We start from the raw sequence: 24830 nt of genomic DNA, 5'->3' as shown, positions 1-24830 counted from the left end.
GCGCTGCGGCGGCCGAGCACGTTTAGAATCTGGCGGGCTCCAGCCCTGGGCTCTGGAGCCGCAGTGCGCACGGCGCTGCGGGACTCCCGGGCGCGCCGGACTGCTCCTGTTTCCTGGGACCAGCGAGGGGAGTCCGTTCTGAATGAGTCACTTTTTCTTTTTAGCTAGAAAAACGACCTTCAAGGCTTTCAAAATCTCGTCTTTGGTCGATTTCCCCTACTACAGCATTTTACACTGGGTTCTCTGGTTTCTCTCTCGAGAACAGTTGATGTAATCTGTCCGCATCAACCCCAAGGGTCATGATGCCATTTCTCCGCTTCAACGAGATGTACCTATTTATTGCACCCTGGAGGTCTCTTTCGTGGCGGCGTTCGATTTTAGATAACTTACTTGCAACTTGTGTTTAGCAAAAAATGTACACTGATACTTTAAACCATGCTCTGTTGTAGGGTACGATTGACATCGATGCTTGCGCTTTTGTAAAGCAGCTTTGTCTAAGTGGGCGGGCAGATTTTTTAAAGTTCCATTTGCACTGCAGCGCTGTTTGCGTCCTAAATGCGATATTGTAATGTTTAATATCCAGCTATTATGTAGCTTTTTCTTTTTCAGCTTCTAATATTTTGTTGTGGTTTAATTTTTTTGGCATGCCTTTTAGTCGAGTTGTATATACGACGTCACAGTAAGAAAGCCAATTCTTTTTTTTTTTTTTTTTTTTTGAGAGCGGAGTCTTGCTCTGTCGGCCAGGCTGGAGTGCAGTGGCGCGAATCTCGGCCTCACCTGCAAGCTCCGCCCTCCCGGGTTCCCGCCATTCTCCCGCCCTCCCCAGCCTCCGAGTAGCTTGGGACTAGCAGGCGCCCCACCAGCCCCGCGCCCGGCTAGTTTTTTGTATTTTTAGTAGAGACGGGGTTTCACCCGTGTTAGCCAGGAGGGTCCGATCTCCATTTCCTGACCTCGTGATCCGCCCGCCTCGGCCTCCCAAAGTGCTGGGATTACAGGCTTGAGCCACCGCGCCCGGCCAAGAAAGCCAATTCTAAGACTCCTAAGGAATATTATCGTTTACATTACAGAAGGCAAATCCCCTCTTTAGGATGGGAGAATGTACTTGAAAGGAGGAATGTGGGAGGGTCCCTAAGAAGTGAGGGAGCCCGCTGTTCCTCCTTCAGGCATTTGCGGATGGCTCTGGTGATCACAAAAAAAAGGAGATTGCGCTCCCGGGCGGTCCTGTGGTAGAGGGACTGGAACACTGCCCCATGTTGAGTGAAGAATGCCATCAGCTTTACCAGTTGTCCCGTTACCTAAGGCCACGTCCCCAACTCTACAACTTTCACACACTGGATTTTGGGGGGGGGGGGGGGGAAGGGGGTATAGAGGAGGAAGAGGAAGGTGCTGTAGTTAGGGGCTTGTTTCTTCCTGTGTATCTGGTGGAATCCTAAATTCGCCAGAAATAACTGAAGAGCTATTTTTCCTCCTTCAGTTGCAAATTATGTTCTTTATAGAAATTTCTAGCCTTACTTCCACCTTATTTCTTCCCAGATTCAAACAAACAAACGAACAAACAAAACCAACAATAACTTTTCAGGTGTACAACACTCCATATAGTATTCCCACTAGCTTTGTGACGTGGACGAATTGAAAATGGAGAATGATAGTAAAAGTGTGAAATGCTAATAATGTAACAGGTCTAAGCTCGTAGTCCTGGGAACTCATGGTAATATTATTTATTAGAAATATTTGTGTGTAGAATATATGAGCCAAGAAGGGTGGAACTTAAGGCATGGGGATTTTTTTTTTTTTTAATTGGAAGAAAAATTGAAAGTCATTCTTAGAAAATGAAAAGAGACAGGAACTGAAGAATAGATTTATACTTGTTTATTCTTAAAGAATAATGATAGTAATTTACTTCTATGGATAGCATATCTTTATTTCAAAAGCAAAGGGTATTAATCATTACAGAAAAGATGTGTTATGTAAGATAATTATGTTACGTAAGTTTTTTTGTTTTTTGTTTTTGTTTTTTTTTGAGAGAGAGAGAGACAGGGATCTTGCTCTGTTGCCCAGGCTGGAGTGCAGTGGCAGGATCATAGCTTATTGTAGCCTCAAACTCCTGGGCTCAAGTGATCCTCCCGCCTCAGCTTCCCAAGTAGCTGGTACTACAGACACACACCACCACGCTTGGCTAATTTTATTACATTTTTGTAGAAACAGGCGTCTTGCCATGTTGTCCAGGCTGGTCTGAAACTCCTGGTCTTAAGCAGTCCTCCTGCTTTGGCCTCCCAAAGTGCTGAGATTATAGGCATGAGCCATCTTTTCCAGTCCTATTCTGACTTTTTAAATCTTTTTTTTTTTTTTGAAAGATGTAGATAGACCAACAAAATAAAATAACTTCCCTAAAGTCAAATAAGAAGTATCTCTTAGAATATAGCCCTACAGCATTTTTTCCTGACACATAGAATATTTCATTGTATGTGTTTGTGCCCCTTCTACATGTTTTTCTAAAATACTGAAAAAAATGTAAGACCATGATGCAGCGATTCCCATGCAGTTAATGGGCAAGTTTTAGGCATCCTTCTGCAGAGAAGGGAATAAAAATTCTAGTTTTAATGAACTTGACTGATCATGTCTCCCAGTCGTCCTTTGATTTCACTCTGCAATCCATGACTGGATCTAAATTCAGTCTGAAAGATCACTTTGTGTCTGTAGACACTAATTTCCTTAAAATTTGAACAATCCACAATAAAAATTGCATAAGGCCCTGCCAGATGAATCACCACGAAAGATTTAAGTTTCCTGGAAGTTTCTTGGGGCCACAGAAATAGTCATAGCAAATACAGGTGGTGTGCAGTCTCAAGAATAGAAAACATTTTATTCCATTTTCTCTTCTACTATTTGGCCTGACATATAGATTCATAGCAGTGCTCTGAAGCTGGAAATTTCTACCATTATCGTTAGTGGCAACACTCCATAAATGATGATAACAGAATTGCACTGTGCATGAGACCTGTTTCTTTCATTAATGATTTTTTAGGTGTCTTTATTGCTAGGCTATACTCTTTTTCAGTTGTGTGAATAGCCATTGCAGATAATATCATGGATCCATTTTGGGCGACCTCGGTAGTTGGAAACCATTGGGTCCAGAAGGGTCTTCAAAAACCCTTCTTGCCTAAAGCAGATCTTACTGATGTGTTTCTCCCTTTAATCTGTGTTTTCTTTAATCTAGAGTTTTTAATTAAACTCTCAACCTCAACAGAGATTCTTAGCATAAAATTTAAGAGAAAATATAAATAGTGATTTCTATGCCCCTCAGAGACAACCAACTAAAACAAAACTCACATTTTTTTTTTAACCAAATAGTTTAAAATTTTTATCCTGCCTGAAGAAGGAAAGAAACAGTGGGATCCCTCATTTATTTATTTCTTATTTATTTATTTGTATTCTTACCTTTAGAGTTCTTTTTATCATTTGTATTCTGATCCTTTAGAATTCATTTTATCATTCCTAAGGGTGTGTTCAAGAAGAGAAAGAAGGATCACTGGTGTTCTTAAATCCAGACATTCACCTTACTCTCCACTTTCTCCTTTAAAACTACCTATAGAACATCTTCATGTTAATTTGTTACAGATGCCTCAAACTCAGTATCTCCAAATGATTTTCTCCCCTGCCCCTCTGCCTCCTTGGATCTGTTCTTCCTCCTGTGCTGCCTAGCACTTTGACGATGCCCACTATCAACCCAGTCCTCTAAATTAGAACCTTGGATGTTACTTCGGCTTCTCCCTTTCTCTAATTCCCCATCACGTCATTGACTGAATCCCGTGAATTCCATTTTCTGCAAATTAATTCCTCACTGCCACTGTATTAGTTCAGCCTCTCATCATCTCACTCTTGGAACACGTGTTCTTTCTCATTCTCCTAACTGTTGCAAATAAAATCACCTCACTTCCTTGAATAAAATCATTAACTGGTTTCTCACTTTAAACAATATAAATTAAAATTCCTTAGCACAGCATGCAAAATCATTTTCTGGCTCTTGAGAGCCCCATCTCTTGCCACATCTTTTTAGTGCTCTATGCGCAACCATTCTATGTTACCTGCAGTTTACCAAATATGTAATAATGTTTCACTTCTCCGCACTTGTCCATATACTCTTTCCCTTTTCCTGGAAACTCATCCTTCCCTTGTCTTGCCTTTAAGGGTCTTATTAATCCTTCAAATTCAGCCAAAAAATTATTTCCCAGCAGAAGAATCTTTTCCTGCCACATAGCAGACGGTTTACAGAATTGTTGTGAAGATTAACTGAGATAGTATATATGAAAATACTTAACTAGGAAGCTCTATTTAAACATAAGATACTATATAACGACAATACATCTATTAATTATTAAATAAAAGCTAATGTCTGCTTTTCATTTCAAAAGGCAAAATAATATTACATTGATATGAGAAAAAACTCAAATCATTTTGATTGAATTTAAGGTTCTTAACTTTGATATGAAGAAACTTTGTAACTTTTAAGCATGAGTGTCTTCCACCTTGATTAAATTATTATTATGCAAATAATCTACAAACTATTTAAAAGCATTTATTAACTAAGTGATTTTTCAAGGACTTTTATTCAGTTATTCTTGTTTGTTTGTTTGTTTTTCTGGAAAGTAGGCATAAATTACAAGTGTAGAACTATATTAAAGTATCTTCTCTTTTATAGCTTTTAAATGACTTTACTATTCTTATGTTATTTGATTCACAAACAGAGAGCATTGCCCCCATTTCATAGGTGAGATCAACTCCTTAGAAAGGCCATATTACTGAACATTATGAACCTGATCAAAAAAAAAGAAGAAGAAGAGAAAGGCCACATTGTAATGCTTTCTAAAAAGTGAAGTGGTATAATGTGACGAAACTAGGTAGGGGCAACCCAGTAATGTAATACTACAGCAACTACTACCCTCCGATGCTGAAAAAAATGTGCTACTAGTTTCTATCTTTCCGAGTTTCAGGTTCTTGCTTGGGATAACAAGAACATGCAGTAATAGATTATAATTTAGGAAGAAGATGAATTACCAATACATACACTACTAGAGGAGAAAACCAAAAATATTTGGCTTACTTTGTTTTCCTTGATTAGGAAACCAGAGTATATAAAAACAAAAAGTCAAATAGTGTTGGTTATTCCACTAATAGTTCATAGTCTAAAATACCATGGAAAAGTTTGCACTAAAATTAAAAATTATGTACTTACTAAAGCATTTTTTTTTTTTTTTTTTTTTTTTTTTCTGAGACGGAGTCTCGCTGTCTCCCAGGCTGGAGGGCAGTGGTGCCATCTCGGCTCACTGCAAGCTCTGCCTCCCAAGTTCACGCCATGCTCCTGCCTCAGCCTCACGAGTAGCTGGGACTACAGGGGCCCGCCAGCATGCCCGTCTAATTTTTTGTATTTTTAGTAGAGATGGGGTTTCACTGTGTTCGCCAGGATGGTCTCGATCTCCTGGCCTCGTGATCCAACCGCCTTCGGCCTCCCAAAGTGCTGGAATTACAGGCGTGAGCCACCGCGCCCGGCCGCATTTTGAAAATTTATACATTTTACCTCAAAACTCAGAGGCATCAAGAAATTCATTTTCATTTATGTTGCTTGAAATCTAACAAAGAAGGAAGAAATTCTATTGGAAAATCCTATGGAGTAATATTTCCGAGGCTATCTACTGATATTTGGTGATAGAGATGTGGTTTACTGTGTCATTTCAGACTGGTTTGGTGTATTTTGGATTTTAATGAAAGAAAATTAAAGCGAAATCAGTAAAACGTCATTTATAATTAGAGCATCTTCAATTTTCTACACTGTACATAAATAGAATTTCCTTGTTTCTTTTTTGTTGTTGTTGTTGTTGTTGTTGTTGAGACAGGTTGTCAATTTGTTGCCCAAGTGGCCAGAGTGCAGTGGTCCAATCATAGCTCACTGCAGCCTCAAACTCCTGGCCTCAAGTGATCCTCCTGCTTCAGCCTCCCAAGTAGCCAGCACTAAGGCATGCACTCCTATGCCTAACTAATTTTTTAAATTTTTTGTAGAGATAGAATCTAGCTAGGTTGACCAGATTATTCTTGAACTCCTGGCCTCAAGCAATCCTCCTGCTTTCACCTCCCAATGTACTGGGATTACACATACATGATTTTATTTGAAAACAAAATTTCACTGCTAATTTTTAATGTTTGAATCACAGAGGGACTAGAAGACTCATAACTAGGGGTAAAGAGAATTGGAAGAAAAGTTTTTACAGTAACATTAGAAGAAATAAACACTTGAACTAGAAAAGTAGCAGTGGAAATGGAAAGTGTATGAATTTGATATTGTTAGAGTAGGATCAACAAAATTTGATACTTGATTATGTGTATCAGAGAAGGTTAAGTCAAATGCAATTATAAGATTTGGAACTGGAACATTGGGAAAATGTATTGATCTTAGTAAAAACAGAAGTGCAAGTTTGGAGAAGAGGAGAGCAAGAGGATTGGCTTAACTGCTAGATGTGTTTCCTGCATTTGAAAGGCTGTTGGCACATGTAGGTGGAGAAGTCCAGCAGACCTCAAGAAATTGCAGGCATGGAACTTGGGTGGGAGGTCTACACTAGAAATATAGAATTGGTGGTTATTCATGTACAGGTAATGTCTGTAGCCAGAGAAGAGATTTGATTGACAAAGGAGGAGTTTAGAGAGAAGAGACAACAAGAGTAAAAAACTTAAAGAACCATCAAAGTTTAGAAAAAAGGAATTTGGAAGAGTTGATTGTGTACTTGTTATTCTCCCTACATATTTGTTTGCAAATTCCTAGAAAGTAGTAAGAGTTTTACTGATTTTAGTAGAGTCAAACAGCACTAGAATATTGTCTGTAAGAAAGTATTTGCAAGATTAAAATAACAATGTGTATTTAACCCAGATAAAGTAGGACATGGTCTGTTAATAACAAAAATAGTAATTTGTTTCAAATATATGCATGTTGGTTAAATTGTTTTAGAAAATTTTAATGTTTAATTAAATTGATTAATAACTTTTCATATACACACATACATATGAACATATATGTGTTTATCATTATCTATCTATCTAACTTTTTATTTTCATATTTGGAGTCTGTAGTAGATATTTTTGGAGAAGTATGCCTAGCCTACAAGTCAACAGTTCCCTTGCCTCCAAAAGAGTCTAAAGAAACAGGTTCCTGACTGCTGTTTGTTCTGAACACTAGAACCTAGCTAGACCAATTGGGTTTTTTTCTTATGAATTTTTCTTTTCCTGAGGTGGGGGTCTCGTTATGTTGCCCAGGCTAGTCTCAAACTCATACAAAATGACTGATATCCTTATAAGAGAAAACACACAGAGACCCAGAAAGACACAGGCAGGGAGAATGCCACGTGAGTACAGGGGCAAAGATTGGAATTATGCACAAGCCAGAGAACACCAGAGATTTCCAGCAACCAGAAGCTAGAAGTGGCATGGAACAAATTCTCTCTCAGAACCCCCAAAAGAAATCAATCCTGGTGATACTTTGATTTTAGACTTCTGCCCTCCAGAACTGTGGGAGAATACATTTTTGTTGTTTCAAGCTTCCAAGACTGTGGTGTTTGTTGCAGCAGCCCTAGGAAACTGGTGTAGCGGACACTTGCATTTAAATACAGCATGTGGGTGTTAGGTTTACAGTAAAGAGTATTCTGGCAGTGCAATAATAGAGTTTTCTTTTCTACAAATATACATCCCCCCCTTTTTTTTACTGTGAAAATTGCTGAAGTTTGAATGAAGAGATGTGGATTCAAAAACCAACTCTGCTACTTATTAGATGTGGTCTTGGGCAAATTACTTAAGTTCCCGTCATGTTCTGATTTCCTTATTTATAAATTGGGAAAGATTAAAAAGTGAGCTCTATGATTCACAAATTCAAGATATTGGGCATCTAAGAAATTCTGGATAATAAGTTAATAGTGCTAATTTGTGTCTAAGATGATATTGAGCCAGTTTCTTCCAATGCAAAACTAAATTAAATTCATAGTTTTAGTCTTATTTAAAATGATTTCCTTAGAGACCTTTCATTATTGTTGCTCATGGAAATCAGATTAGGTATACTGATCACAGTACCACTGCTAGAAGTAATTCAAATTCTGCTTAAGATTTCCTAGGCTAATTTATGAATGTTTGAATAAAATTCAGTATTAATAGCACTGTAATATTAAACAATATTTTGAAATTAGACTTATATGACACCTTGCCAATGATCCATATAATGTCATTTTTAATAGACTATTTTTTAGAGCAGATTTAGGTTTACAGCACATATAATGTTTTTAGAAACATTCATTGACTGAATTCTGGTTGTATAGATTGTAATACAGTATTAGAAGTTCAAACATTTTGATTGTGGATTGGTTAAAAATAAGACTAAATAACATTATTTAATATGTTGTGTATCTTAATATTCATAAGAGACATGTCCTAAGGCTTTCCCGACTCCCCATTATATGAATATTACTCTAGGACAAAATTACTTTGTTGGTAAATGGCCATACTATTGCCTGTATTAAATGAGATGAGAAATAACAATAGCAAAGCTACATTCAGCTGCACATACCACGTGATCAGCTGACTAAACTTACTAATTTAGTTAACTGCAAGCAACAGCTTTATAGTTCCATAAAATTCACATTTGTGCTTTAGCAAAATAACATATTACTACCTGTCATGATAACCTTCAGAGTCATTTACAAATAGATACAGCCCAAAGATTAAATCTGTGATGGTTACATTCTATGGAAATCCTGCTACCTGAAAACTTTATGAAAAATTTCATACATCACTGTACAACTTGAAAAAGAAGTAGTTGAAACTTGAGAGCATGACCATTTTGAAAGCTGTTTGAATCTGATGGATTAAGGCCCATTTTAAATGAACTAAAATTTACTCTTTGGTTTTTAGGCCTTCAACACTCACTTTAAAAAATAGGCCTTTATTAAGACTTCTAAATCGATTGAAGCTCTTTTCCCATTATTGAAGATAACAGATCTATCAATCTAAGAGAATGGACTGTTAATATTATTTATGCTTGTATTCTTTTTATCCTAAAAGATGTGTGGATAATTTCCCACTTTAGTCTACAGGAAAGAATGTAGTAACTCAATATGTCTTTTTCTTTTCTTTTCTTTCTTTCTTTTCTTTTCTTTCTTTTTTTTTTCTTTGAGACAGGTTCTCACTCTATTTCCCAGGCTGGATCCCGTGCAGTGGCACAATCTCGGCTCAAAGCAGCCTCAACCTCTTGGGCTCAAGTGATCTTCCCACCTCAGCCTCCCAAATAGCTGGGACCACAGGCGTGTGCCACCACACCTGGCTCATCTGTTTATGTCTTTAGGAACATCAGTATTCATCTGAGGAGTCAGTGCCTCTCGGAAAGCTGCCAAAATAACTTGTAGGGTCACTTAAAAACTAATTAAAGAAATCTTTACCCAGGAATATTAAGGGAGTTAAGATAAAATGTTCCTGATGCTGTCAGGTGAGTGTGCTTTTTATTTCCTTCTCTGAATATTTCTTTTTGGTCCCTGCTATAGCAAAGCATATGCTGTTACTTGGTGGCACATTTTATTCAAATAGTTTAAATGAGCAGAAAGGTGCCAAAGATGAATGTCCTGAGATTTATGATAGAATCTTCTCCGGAGAGAAGAGAATTGTACTCTTTGGTAGTTATGGTGACACTCTTCTTCTGTGAGATGAACTGGGAATGGGGCAAGAAACAGGCAGTATCAGTCAGTGATTTCTGATCAGATCCTATGCCTGAAGTTAGATGAATCTGGGCAGGGCAAGATCCTCTCAAAGATCTGACTTACTAAGAGCATGTCCAGACAAAAGTGATCCCCCAACCTGTAGTTTATAGTATTCCTAGAGCTCCACTCAAATTTGTACCCCCAAATGATGAATTGTACAATGGAATTCCACAGGAAGATTCAGATTGCAATGCGTTGCTTAATTTGTATAACTGTGAATTTTCTACTTATTCTTTAAGGTCTTGTTTAAATCCCATGAATACTTCCCTGCTTATCTATCCCAGGGTGATATTTTCTTCATTTCAATTTCTAGTAGTCTTAATATGAATGGAATATTCAATGAAATATCACCAGGACACATAGTTCTTCTTTTAGATTTTAGTATCCAACAATATGGTAAAGCTACTTATTACAGAATCTGTGTCTTATATATTTACTTTGTATCATTCAGAATGCTAGGTTCCTGATTCATAATAGAGCTCAACATTATTTAGTTGATTAATTTCTCTTTCTCTTTAGTTTTCATTCTCAGTGGGTTATTTTTCTATAATTTTACTATCTAGAAGAATTAACATTCCATTGGAAATTCTGATAATTGGGAAGATTATTTTATAACTTGATAATTTTATTTCATAATTGATATTATGATACATAATTCTATACTTACAGAACCAAAACAGTAGAAAACAGTTGTTTTATAGTAACTCTAAAGTGAAAAAAAATTTAAGTAATTTTATTTATGCATTTTTTTATTATTAGTTGACAAATTATGAATGTGATGTTATGGTAAATGTATGGAGAGAAAAGTTGACATGTCCCAACAAGTGATTATATTTCTTAATATATAAGGTATTTTATAATATGTTGGAATATACTATGAAAGTATTTAAGAAAAAGTGATTGTGTGTTTAAGTTAATTTTCATAAATATAACATGATTAGATTGACGAATGAAAACACTAAGACTTGACAGGAAATTTCTAGATTTGTATGACTGGGAACAGTTTTTACAATTGGCAATAGACACTGGTGAGTGTGCTTTTGGCAACCAGTACAATCATTTGAAAGCCAAGAAATATGTTTATATTCTTTCTTAGGTAGTGGTCCTCCTTTTTTGCTACTGACAAATGAAGGTTGCGCTAGACTTTATTTTATTCTTTGAGACATGGAATTGTTCTGTTGCCCAGGCTGGGATGCAGTGGTACAATCATGGCTCACTGCATCCTCTGACCTATCCCGGCCCAAGCAATCCTCCCACTGCAGCCTCCTGAGTAGCTAGGACCACAGGTGCGTGCCACTATGCCAGGCTAATTTTTAAAATTTTTTGTAGCGATGGGTCTTCCTATGTTGCTCAGGCTGGTGTCGAACTCCTAGCCTCAAGTGATCCTCCTTCCTTGACTTTCCAAAGTACTGGGATTAGAGGCGTGAACCACCGTGCCTACCTGACTTTATTTTTTCTCTAACTGTTCATTAGGTAGCTTCCCTGAAACTGATCATAGCTTTCCAAGGTCTTGGTAAAAATTTAAACAAATTTTCCCTTTCATTTTTTAAGGAAAATTCCATGTATGTTTTTATGTTTTAAGAATGATTGTCTATATGCAGACAATATTGATTTAATGATTATTTGTCACCTACCTGTACTTAAACTAATTTTTGTGAAATTAGTTCCCAAAATCACAAAATTAACACTTACCATGTTAATCAATCAATAAAATATCTTCCAGGAGTTTCTGATTAAAAGTATTTAGATGACAGCAAATCTCAGTAAAAATTCTGGCAGCTTGCAATACAGTAAAAATGAGACTACATTAAAGTAGGGATCAAAATTTGAAATCATTTTTTAAAACCAAGCCAACCACACTAGTAGAAAGAGGTAAGAGGTTTATTTTTCATCAAGTGTTAAGAGGTTTCTATGCCCACAAAGAATTTATAGGTATCATCTGATGGTATATATAAGTAGAACAGAGTATACATTATATCATTTTTCCTATGATGATATATAGTTAGAACAACATTAATAGTGGTAAAAAGGAGGTGGGAGAATGCAGTTCTGATGTTTGGGCCCTTCATAACCATGCCAAATCATTTTAATATGCATATGAACATGAAATCATCTGCATTTGTAATCCTTATCTGCTGTTGAACTCCATTTATGCTTTTCCAACTAGCAGTCTAGAGCAATAGCACTTTCTTCAACGCAATATGTTTAAATCCAGATTTCTCACCTTCATCCTTATGATATACTTTCAGGCAAGTTCAACCTCTCTACTCTCCTCTGACGTTAATTATACGTTTATTTTTCTAATCAACTAGGCTTGAAACCTTGAAATAATCACAGATTTCTTACCCTCAAAGAAGCTGTAACAAAGTTCTAATGAAAATTTCTAAAATATATTATTCCTATGGTCAATACTACAATACAGGTTCTTAACATTTCTGGTTATATTATTTCAATGTCTTCTAAACTAGACCAATTTCTCCTAGAGATGGTGTTCTCTTGCTGCTGGTTCATGCAAAATTGGCTACTATATACATTTTTTAAAATGGTATTTACATATATCATTTTCCTGAAACAAACACACAAATATCATCTTGCCTATGGCATGAAGTCCACCTTTTCTTAGCTTTGGCATGCAAGGTTCTGAACACCCTGACCTCAGTCCCGTTCCCTCCTCCCATCCTTTTTTTCTCTCCATTTCCTCCCTTCCCTCATTCCTCCCTTCTGCCTTTCCTCTCTTTTTCTTTCATTCTAAAAATAGGAAACACAGACAGAGAAGGATATCATTCATAAATGTACGACATAATGAATTATCACAAAATGAACACACCACTCAGGTAAAGTGGAAGGCTGAAGCATGATAAATTTTGGGGTGCAGAGCCCATATTTCTTACGATCTTTGCTACTCTATATTGGCTGTCAACAGATTTCTGGACTTCTTAAAATTCTTACTATGATTTTAGTGTAAATTGATACAAGTTTATAGTGTTCATTCCTAAAAGCAATAGAAAAAAATCAAAATAAACCAAAAAACCCGAATTTTGAGCTTGTTTTCTTGCCAGAGTTTGAAAACCTTTCTCATTAAAAAAAGTGCAAAATAGTTTTGTAATTCTACTGAATCTTTGGCAAATTCAGTTAAGGCACATTTTTCAGCAGTGCAGTGAGTGTAGTTTTGACTACTGTATATGCAAACTCTTATCCTTTTCTTATATGCCTTTCTTGTAGACGGCATAGGGTTACAGAAAGGGCTAGTGGTGAATGATGCTACATTTCTGTTTCTTGTCTTCTATTTCTCAATCCCTAATACCAAAGTCTCCTGCAGACATCTGAGATACTTCTTTTGGAATTTAAACTGGCATATTTTGGTTCCACATTGAAGTTCCTGACAAAATTTGACCTCCCTCGTATTAGTACTTCAACAATGGATAATTTTGGTCTGAGGCACTTCGTCTATGAATCAAACTCAGTAGAGGGAGTATTTCCTGCAACGACATGCAGCAATTGATTGAAATAGTTCTACCAGTTTGGAGTGTAAAAGTAGAAAATATGATGCTGCTATTACATTGCTAAGCAAGCAGAAGTATATTCAACAAGGAACCGCATATATATTTAAGTGTTCATGACTACAAGCCTATACCTATCGAAAGACAAGCCCTGTATCCAGAACAGTGATGAGCACATATTCTGTACCAAGTATTGTTTTTTTGTATGTGTTTGCACCCGACAGAGATTTTATATGCAAAAATCAAAAAAAGAAAATCCTCTATGTCTTTTTATACTTTACTTTTTTAAAAAAATACAACACCTGGATTGTTGTAGAGCATATTAGTTAAAATTCTATTTATAATCCCTTGATTCATTATATTACTTATACATTACATATATAATATATAGTATCATAATTAGCATGGCTTGGAAATATGTGCTCATTTTGCTGCTTCTTCTCTTTCTTACCTTTTTGTTTTCCACATACAAGAAGGAGGGTCATATATGTATGTTATCTCTTTACTCCAATCATGATTACTATGGTTCTGTTCCTGCCTAGATACACATTATATTCCAAGCCCAGCTACTGCCTTGTTTGCATGTTTCTTGAAGAAGGCATTGTAACTTTAACCAAGCAGCCCGTATTCTGTATCTATGTTTTTCTAGGTTATTGTCCAAGGTGCGGGCTAGATAACTTTTAAGAAAGTCATTTCTAGAGTCCCTCTGAGTGGTCTCCAGAAATCACGGGTTTAGCTTTTGGAAGTTGGTATGAAACTAGTTAAGCGGGTGATGAGCAGGAATGACCTCTGGCAAAATTGCAAAGCAACTTTCTTCTCTATTCATAAGCACTATGTAAAACAAATATTACATATATAATAAGTATGTATCAGATTGTATTTCAAAATTAAACATGTTGATCCTATTTTTTTCCCCACATAGGGTATAATTATCTCTGAGAAACTATTAAAAATTAGGGAAAAGGGTATCCTTTAACAGAACTGTGTGACAACACATTGCAGTGTGCACTAATGTCTCTCCCCAGTTCCCAGTGTTACATTTCCTTCTCTACTTTCTATGATTCTTGGCTCTTTTTCTGCTAGACCCCTTCAAATATCTGCTCAAGGTTATCAAGGCCTTGGTCACATTTTCTTTCATTAATTCTCCTCTTAAAAAGTCCACTGATGCTAAATTCAGTTATATGGAATATACCAAACCCATTAATTATAATTAGAGAAATACTGGGATACATACTACATTCAGGATAGGCAAGTTACTATATCATAATCTCTATTCAGATTTAGTTTTTTAAAATATTGCACAGTGTCTTCCAGGCCTTTGTTTCTTTTCATCCTGATTGGCCAAGTCTTCTTGTAACCAGATTCCTTGAGTCAGTGGCTTTCAGATTAATTCATCTTTACTCTTACCTCTCAGTTTAATGTTAGAGCTATTTCCCCACTTTCTTTGTCTCTGACAAAGCGAGCTCTATTTTTTTGGACCTTAGGTTAAATTTTGTTTCTGGTTGAAACTACTCTCCTGAGGCTTCCTAGATCCTGTTTTTCAAGAATGTTTCAATCCTTTCCTCTGTGAAGCCTTCCTTGCCTATTTTGTATAGAATTTGTGTAATCCCTCTCTGAATTTCCACAGCATTTATTTTTTAGCAGTACTTATTTTCTATATCATTCACTTGGTATATCTTCAAACAGACAATTAAAAAAATGTCTATCGTATGGTAGGCCCCATGCTAAATATAGGAAATATGTAGATAACCGAGTTAACTATTCCAAGTCTTAAAGAGCTAATAATTTAGTGGAAGAGAAAGTGTGTTACAACTAACCTCTATATAATTTTATAAGTATACAATAGATGTCTGAAATGCTATGGGAACGTGGATGAATAATAGACTGGTATAGAAATAAAAGGAAGTTTTACATAAAACTATAGGCTTGTAGGATTTAAATGAATGAATATAACCTTTAAGACTCAGCTTTTGGGCACCATTTCTACCTGAAAGTCTTCCCTAAGTCTCCAGACTACATTTGATCCCCTTTCTTTAGTGGCTAGATAGAACTTTACTGTAGCATTTATTCTATTATGCTGAAATAAATTCTGTAAGTTTGTCTCCTTACTATACTCTACATTTCTGAGAAAAAAAGACTGTGCATGATTTTGGATTCCTGATACCTAACACAATGCTTGTTGCATAATAGATGTTCAATAAATGTCTTCTGAACTGAACAACAAAACAACAAAAAACATGAATGTTTGGAAATTGCAAGTAGTTTTGTGTGGTAAATTGTGAGAGGCACAGGAGAAGAGAGTGAAGTGGCCAAAGATAAGGCTAAAAAATAGCTAGGACAAAGTTGTTAACAACCTGATTAGGCAATGTATTGTTGGTTATCCTTTTATATGCATATTTCTTGTTAGAATGCTTTCTTTAGAGACAAGGATTAAATCTTACATGTCAAAATATTTAATTCGGCATCAGGCACAGTTCCTTGCACATAATAGATGTTCAATAAATCAAAGGAGAGTTAAATAATCAGATGACAGCATCCACTTAAAAGTACTTTGAAGATTATGTTATTCAATGATTAGTCATGGATAGTAGGCAGTGACTACACTCTGTCCTAGATAATGATAGAGGGAGCATTCTTTTGAACCATTGTTTTCCTATGAACAGAACCTATGTGCATTCTGAATCATGAAACTATAAACAAACTTAAAACATTAAATAGCTACTTTTTTGTATGTGTTAAGTTTTGGACTCTCCACTCATAAAGAAGTATCAAATGAGATGAAAACTAACCACCACCAGTTTCTTTTTTTTTTAAATGAGGTTTCTGCATATGTCCTGGCATCAAATATAGAGTCTGTTGAATTGCCTGACTTTAATATTAGCTAGACAAACTGCCTGGCTCACTACAGCTATAAGCTTGTAGTAAGAATTGACTTAGATAGTATGAATAATATAAATTATTATTGAAACGTAAGACAGAGTCTGATGCTGTACTATGCTGGCAACTCTTAACAACTGGTTTTCCAGAAAAAAAAAGAAAAAAAGCTCTGATCTGTAGCATATGCTGATTTCAGTGATATAAATACTTCCATTATGAGCCATTTACAGTGATGTAAATTCTTCCAAACTACCCATGTGAAGTTACTGAAATATGCAGTTGGGAAGAGATGCTAACAATCAACTCTTCTGAATCTGTAAGAGTCAGCTCAGCACACTATGAGTTTGGATAATAGCTACTGTAATTTAAAATGTTTTAAAATGAACATTGGCTGGGTGCTCAGGACTCTTCTAAGTGCTTTATATACTGTATTTCATTTATTTTACCCAGCAACCTATGAGGTAGGTTCTACTTTTTAATTCCCATTTATGGGAACCTGTGTCTCAGAAAAACTAAATAATTTGCTCATATTACACATCAAGGAATGAGTGGACTATAGATTCAAAAACTTAGTTTGATTCGACTCTACTCCTCCAACTACTATTCAGTATTGCTTTCAGGATATAAAATTAAATTATGTTCAGCATAGTTTTCATGTTAAATGTATTTCTTATTTAATGTCAATATATGTAATTCCTTGAAAATTTTAAGTAAAAGATAGCTATATAAATTTGCCACATCCAACTAAATATTTATGTGACTCATCTCAGGAAAAATCTTTACAAAAGGAGGAAATAATCTAAGTAATTTTAAGTTTATGTGATTAAAAAAAGACATTTTGTCATCTCAAAATCTTGAAAAGATTTTACAAAAGTCTAATTGGAAAGAACTCATAATTATTTTTAAAAAACGTGTTATTTGCAATTGCATGGATTCTAATAAAATACAAACTCTTGCTTTATTTCAGTGACAAAGTTCTTAAATTGTCGCTGAAATTTATTAGATTATCAAATGGATGTTGTAAATAGTGGAACACTCCACCTGTTTTTCCAATACTTAGAACTCAGGAAAAAGGTTATTTCTAATTAGCTAAGCATGCAGAAAATATAATAACATAATAATGAGGAGAAATTTAGAAGTTAAAAAAAAAGGTTAGTAAATAAAACTGTAGGTGTCTGAAGATGATTGTAAACTTTGGATCACTGCAGAAAACTTTCCCAAGTAAGACCTGCCACTATACTTTAGGCAAACGAAGCAGCTTATGACCTAGACTGAAACTGCGAAGGGCTTTATACTTTTAAGGGATGACAAGAAGTTAAGTGCTGCAAGAAAGTAAGTTGTGTTGTGGGAGTAGATGTGGAAGCTGAAAAAAACAGTTTAGAACTGAACTATGAGGAACTTTCTATGTCAAATTAAAGTTTGTATTTTATTCTATAGGGCATCAAAAGTTAAAAGAAGTTCTTAAGAAACAAAATGATTAATATTCTATTAAGAAAAAAACTTTTGTAATGGTGTGGGGCAGAAGTTTTGAGAAGACACTAGTAAAATGAAGATTGGTTTATTACAATATTCTCAGAAAGAGATAATGACGGATTGAAATAAAGATGATACATGATGGATAAAAGGGGGATTAATTTCAGGGTCATATCTGATGTAAAATTAACAAGATCTGATGAATGTCTATGTAGAGGATGCATTTTGGGGAAATAGTAAAACAAAAAAAACATAAAAAGTTTAGGCTAATACTAAGAGTTTTAGTTTAGGAGACTGAATAGATGATAATGTCATTAATGAACATTGAGGACAAAAAGGTGATTTACAGTTTAAAGCATTTGCACATATGTTGTCATATTTAAGATGATATTTATGTTACAAATTACCATTACTGCTCTAATAAAAACTTAATCTCATATGCAAATAAATGTACACAGTATCCCGATTTTATTTTCCCCTAGTGCTTATCATTGACTTGATGAAAAGTGCTTATTTGTGTTATTTATAGCCATATTTATTTTAAATATTTTAGTAAGTGATGATGTTTTCCTCTCTAACTGCTGTATTTAATTTAAATATTTTGTTAGTGGTTCTTTTAACTATTTGAAATATATTTTATTATCTTTCAGTTTGAAACAAACTTTTAGATTTAGCATATTTATTCACCTCTTACATGATTTATTAAAAGAAGTAAAAGGAAAAAACTGCCATGTCACATTTCTGGTCCTACCATGAAACTTAAATGATGCTAAAACCAATATTTAAAGTCCATTTTGGACTCCTATGGTGTTATAGCTCAACATAATTTTCATGTTAAATGTATTTCAACATGATTATAAAAGCAAGTCTCTACTTTAACGCATAACATTTAAGCAAAAATAACACAAAACAAGAAACTTAAGGCACTTTCAAGACACCATAAATCCATCTGAGTTGGTAAATGAGTATTAACCGTGGAGTCAGTTCATTTCTTCTAAATAACTGAGGTACTTAGAGGCACTGGGGATACAAAAATTAATAAATCCTTGTGCTGATTAATGGAACCTAGTGGAGAGGACACATAAACAACTCAATACAATAAGACATTTTAAGTGTTCTACAGTTAGAAATAAATTGCTATAGGAAACAGATGACGATGCAAGTAATTCTGCCCAGGGATTGGCTAGAGCAGGGAGGAGGAAGAGAAGCTTTCACAGAAGAGGTAACTTTTGAGTAGGGCCCTTTAAGGCTTAATAAGAAGTTGCCAGGAGGAGAAAGTGAAGGGCTTTGAGAACATACATAAAAAAGCAAGAAAATAAACATTCTGGTGTAGGCAGCATGGGGACAAATAAAAAAGAAAAAGAAGTTGAAAGAGTTAAGTAGGACCTAGTAGTGAGGATGTGGCGTACCATGCTTAAGGACATTCGACTTGATATTTATATTGAGTAAATTTCTGATTTAACTCTAATAGGAGATTGTGTCATATCTTCAGTATGGGGTTTATCTTATGAACTCATTAATCCTTTTATTCATTCAGAGTTGAACTATAAGAAGACACCAAGCTAAAAGAAATCAGATAGATGCGGTCTTTAAAGCTCAGTTTACGAAGGTCAGAACTTCAAAGGAAGGGTTGGGTAAGCGATATAGAAAAATGTGACATTTGAAATGGGCTTCGAGGCATCGGTAAGATTTGGACAAGTCTCATTTATATTTTGATTATGATGAGTTGACACAATTTTTTGCATTTCTCACTTATAACTGGTTCATTTTCTAGGTGGCATTTAAAAAAATAAAGGAAAAAACCCACATAAATAGTGGTTTTAATAGGTATTGTTTGAAATGGCGGTGGCCGTTAGTACAATGTTTAAATAAGTAAATGCAAGAAAAGACTTTTTTTTGGTCGTTATTGCTGTAAGTTTCTTCAGGATAGAGAAAATTATGTGTTTCTGTGTCTTGGAGTCAAACAATTGTTGAGCTACATGTAATACTTCTGGGTTTTATTTGCATTTTAATCCTTAAACAATGTAGAGTTGTTAAATAATGACGTGATGGAGATATAATTTGCTCTTTGGCAAACTAGCTAGCTGAAGAAATAATGAAACATCAAGTTCCAGATCAATCTAGCCTAGAAATCACAATCAATGGCATTTACTTTAGATTCTAAAAATCTTGATCCTAATATCATACTAGTGCATCAACTATATACACCTTAGCTATATGAGTCACCCCTTATGGGCTGACCATAGGCATAGAACAGAACGGATTAGAAAAGAATATAGATTTGTGGAAAATCTAAGATGAAAAAAGCAATAGAACATTAAAACACACAGAAGTAGAACTTGGAGAATTCACTGATGTGGAATCTGAACCACTGCCACATTCTTATTTATAGTGTTAATGAAGTGCGTATGCTGCAAGGCTTTCTACAAATTTAAGTAAATATTTCTCTAGAGGAATTTACATTGAAATAATCACAATGTATCTAAGAGTATTTAAAAGACATGAAACTGGTGAACATCTTATTACCTAAAGTAGAAGGCTAGTTATATATTGCCATCTATGCTCCCATGGGTTCTGAAGTTAGGATTCCAGTTGCACATTATAAATTTTAACATAAAATGTAATATAAAACATACCAAGCTTGAAAAAACCACCAAGGGGACTGAGGTGTTTATTACTGAGCACTAGTTACATGTTTCTCAAGAAACATGTATATAATAATAATAAAGATTTTGAAAAATATTTTCTTTATGATTATAGAATTCACAAAAACCAGAATTGACTGGAAATCATAAATGATTCTCAAAAGCAGGAAAAAAAAAAAAAAAAAAAACAAGAAATAGCATCTAAAATTTGTTAGTAGGTATGAGTCAGACCTGTATTATTATGTTTACACTAAATGGAGTAGTTCAAACATATATTATTTTATCTCTAAATAATTTTATCCACAATATTTGAGAAGAAATCCCCACAGCCCATAGTAAACTATTTTTTTTTAGTCTTAAGTGAAGAATAATAATTATCCGGATAATAATTTCCACACAGTTTTTCCTCAGATAGTCAGACTGTTAAACACTGGTGGCTTCCCCCCTCCAAACACACTTTATTAGTGAAGTGGAAATATTAATATAATCTTAAAAGCCGCTGGAATGATTAAAAAATTTTTCCATACACAGAGAGATTTGGTCTGGTGCTGACAGAACTACACGATTTTACTGGCGAGTCACTCGAGCGTTGTGGAGATGCCGTTTCTGAGGTAAACAAAATTTTAGAATTTAGAAAATAAAGTTGTTACCATTCACAAACTTTGTTTAAGTGAGAGATTCTAACTTTTCCCCTTCGTTCTACCAGAGAGAGAAAAGCATTTAGACTCGCTACAGTCGTGGCATTAGAAAAGGCGCTAAAAAGAGACAGTGTAACGGCCCAGGGTGCTCCGAGCTTCAGTGGGGAGACAACCGGAGCGCGTGGGTGGGGGAAGGGAGAGGCGGGGCTGAGGGTGGGGCTGTGGAGGGGCGGATTCGGGGTGGGGCAAACCCTGAGATCAGGCTGAGACCAGGCTATGAGGGGCGGGTCGGGGGCGTGACCAGGGCGGCCCGGAGCCCCCTATTAAGAGAGTGGAGCGCCGCCGGAACCTTGGAGAGATTCTTTCCATTCGCTGTCACGTCGCTCCCTCAGCCCACGCCTCGGATGGCCGAGCTCAGAAAGCCTACCTCCTCTTTAACGCCTCCTGAGGACCCGGATTCCCAACCACCCAGTAGCAAGCGGCTCTGTCTTGAGGAGCCTGGCGGTGTCTCTAAGGCGAGCTGGCGACTGCCTCTGGTGCCTCGTTTGTCTGAGGTGGAAAAAATCTGGGAGTTGTCGCCTAGACCCTTCAAGGGACTCCTTGTTTCAACGAATGCGATTTTTGATAACTCCACAGACTCGTGTGTGGAGAAATCAGTCAGTGGGAAGCAGATATGTAACCTGGGATGCCCAAATCTCAAATTCCAAATAAGTAGCTGTTTGCAGTCTCCCCCCTCACAAAGTCCTGATTCTGATTTGAGGGCTTCAGGAAGGTCTGAGGCAGAACTGCGTGACAGAGAGGCTTTCAGTGTGCACCACAGTGATAGCTCCAAAGCAGGGTTTAGTCAACTTCTGCCCAGCACCTCTATACACGATATACATGGAATTAGAAATGAGAATCGAAAACAACAGTTTGTCCAAGGAAGAGACAATGTTCACAAAGAAAATCCATTTTTAGATGTTAACTTTTACAAGGAAACTGAATCACCATTTCATAAAATTAAGAACAGATGTAAAGCTGACAGTGTTATGCCATCAAATAAAAGAGAAAATAACATTTCATCATCGGTACTAAAAATATCAAAATCTCAAAACCAGCCCAGCTTGGAAATTGCCAAACCTAGCTATTTTAGAGATAGCAGCACAATAAGTGTCCCTCAGTTTCCAACGGACTTAAATAGCAAAATGTCCTCTGTCTATTTAAAGGAAATAGCGAAGAAAAAGAATGACAAAAAAGAGGCATATGTTAGGGATTTCACAAACATTTACTGGTCCCAAAATAGACCTGATGTTAAGAAGCAAAAGTTACAGAATGATAAAAAAGTTGTAGAAGCGGAAAATATTTTTTCCGAATGTTATGAAAATGACTATGCATCACTCAGCAGCCAAAATACTTGTAAGAGAAAAGACTTGATCAGTTCAAACTACTGTAACTACAGTAGTATCAAATGTGATGTAAGAGACTCTAGAAAGAATTTCGCTATACTAGAAAATGCAAATTGGGAGGAAGCAGAATGTCTGGACAGTTACATACCTACCAGGTTGGAAAAATCTCAAAACTGGGACTGTAACGTTAGACATATTTTGAGAAGCAATAGAGGAAATTGTTGGATTATAAATAATTACAAGACTAAATGTGAAAATATGAAAAAAACTGAAGAAAAATGGAATTGGCTATTATTATCAGAAATAGACCTTTTAAGCAAGGAAGATTATCACTGTACAAAAGTCATGAATGTACATGAAGAACAATCAAAGCTTCTCATAAGAGAAATATTAGGTAGTCAAATAGCTTTAATAACGACTGTTTGGCTAAATGGTAAAGGAGAAAATGATAATACTCTACAGTTGAGATACAATGCTACACAAAAAGTCTTTCACATAAACAACCCTTTTGAAAGTTTCATTGTAGAAATTTTTTATTTCCATAAAAGTATTTCAGGAAATCAAAAAGATAATAGTATTTTAACCTGCTATAACATTTTGAAGTGTAAAAAGAAAATTGGTAAAATCGGTATTCAAAATCTAATAACCAGAAACATGAATACAAATATAAAGAATGGACTTTTAAGCATATATTTACAAGACAGTGTTTCAGAACCTTTAGATATTATATTGAAAACTAACATAGCTTTTTTGCTTAATAACTTTGACTCTTTAACAAGAATTGAAAATGATTTTGAATTAGAAGAGGAATGCATTTTCAAGTGGATGCTTTATTTGAAGTGTCCAAAAAATATTATAGTGGAAAAAAATACTGCATATCTAATAAGGATTTTAACTTCTTCAAGACTATTAGAAGATAATATGAAACCTATGTTAAAGAAAAGGAAGTTATTTAGAACTGAACAAGTTTTTGAAAAGTCTAAGAAAAAACCCATTAATTCCTTCAGTACAACAACTCAAAATACAGGTTTGCCAATTTTTGAATCATATGAAAAAATTCTCCTTTTAATGGACTTTGATGACATGGAAGAAATTTCTTTAATAAGAGAAATTACTTGTCGCAATATGAGTTGTCCTCAACAACTCGTGAATGTGGAAAATTGGGCTCACTATAGTTCTAGTACTATTAAAACACCTGTTAAGTCTTATCCTCAATTTATACAGAACAACCATGGATATATTAATGAAAATTTTTATGAGGTAAATATGCATGGACAAGATTTAAATATGGAAAGAAAACAGGGACATAATATCAGTAGCTTTAATTGTGAGCACATATTTGAAGGTTTCTGCAATGTTAGGCAACAGGCCATACCAACAAGCCACAACACAATCCATAATGAAGAGACTCATACCATTTGTATAACTCAAGTACTAAATTTTTGGAACTTGTTAAGTGAAATAGAAGAAAAAAAATATGACTTAATTTTGAAAGATGAAGTAAAAGTCACAGCTGAAAGTTTAACCAATAGGTTCCAAATTCACAAAGATACTATGATAGAAAAGAAAGAGAAAGATAGTTTTTTTCCAATGGATGATATGTTTTCTGTACAGTCAGTCTCATTAATAAGTAAGGAAGTAAATGTGGAAGAAAATAAATACCTTAATCAAAATTATGTAACAGATAGAAATGAATATGAGAGTATTTTGCCAGAAAGGGAGATAGCTAATTCAAAGGATTTTCGTAGAAAGAATGACTCTGCATTATATGTTAATCATCAGTTTGAAACTGGTCTGAGTGAAGGGAATGATGAATGTTTTCAGGACTTAGCTGCTAAATATTTATCAACAGAAGCTCTGACAATAGTAAAAGATTTTGAGATGAAGAGAAAATTTGATTTAGTACTTGAAGAACTTCGTATGTTTCATGAAATTAGTAAGGAAAATGAAATTTTAAGCACTGTGGAAACAAACAATGGGCAAGAAAATTACTTTGAAGAAAATGATGCTGAGGAGGTAAAAATGGAGACAGAAAAAGATTTGAAAATGGTTGTAGTCAATAAAATAAGTGCATCTTCCTCGTTCTGTGATACTACAGCAGGTCCTAATATGTGTAAAAGTCACCAAAGTTTATTTAAATGGAAAACTGTACCCAATAATGGAGAACAGGAAGTTCCTAATGAGAGTTGTTATCCAAGTACATCAAAGGAAGAATTACTTTATTCAACTTCTGAGGAAGGTATGAAGTTCATTTTAAAACATTCTTTCTCATGCTAGAAAAATTACTGCTTTTTTCTATGTAGGCCAAATGTATAATTTTGACAAAAAAGAAGGAAGGTAGAGATAAAATGCAAGACAATGTTTATTGATGCACACTATTTTCTTTTTTCTTTCTTTTTTCCCCCCACAGCAAGAAGCCATAGCTTTATTTATGATAGAAACAATACAAATTTCAAAGCAAGCTGCAGTTACTCCTTGGAAACACCAAAAAAAAAAAAAAAAAAAAAAAAAAAAAAAAAAAAAAAAAAAAAAA

General features: G+C 35.2%; 1 protein-coding gene across 1 annotated transcript in view; it reads left to right on the top strand.

Moving 5' to 3' along the window:
* The first annotated feature begins 21271 nt into the window (after positions 1-21271).
* RAD51AP2 (RAD51 associated protein 2) overlaps positions 21272-24830 on the top strand; it is a 9596-nt gene continuing 6037 nt past the window's right edge. The window contains exon 1 of the mRNA XM_017871418.1: positions 21272-24536. Coding sequence (XP_017726907.1) covers positions 21317-24536 — 3220 coding nt within the window. The 5' untranslated portion in view covers positions 21272-21316. The remainder of the gene's footprint in view (positions 24537-24830) is intronic.

The sequence above is a fragment of the Rhinopithecus bieti genome, unplaced genomic scaffold (genome assembly GCF_001698545.2).
Source record: "Rhinopithecus bieti isolate Rb0 unplaced genomic scaffold, ASM169854v2 scaffold_4781, whole genome shotgun sequence".
Lineage (NCBI taxonomy): Eukaryota > Metazoa > Chordata > Mammalia > Primates > Cercopithecidae > Rhinopithecus > Rhinopithecus bieti.
The sequence above is the reverse complement of the archived record's forward strand: the minus strand, read 5'-3'. Positions and strand labels throughout refer to the sequence as shown.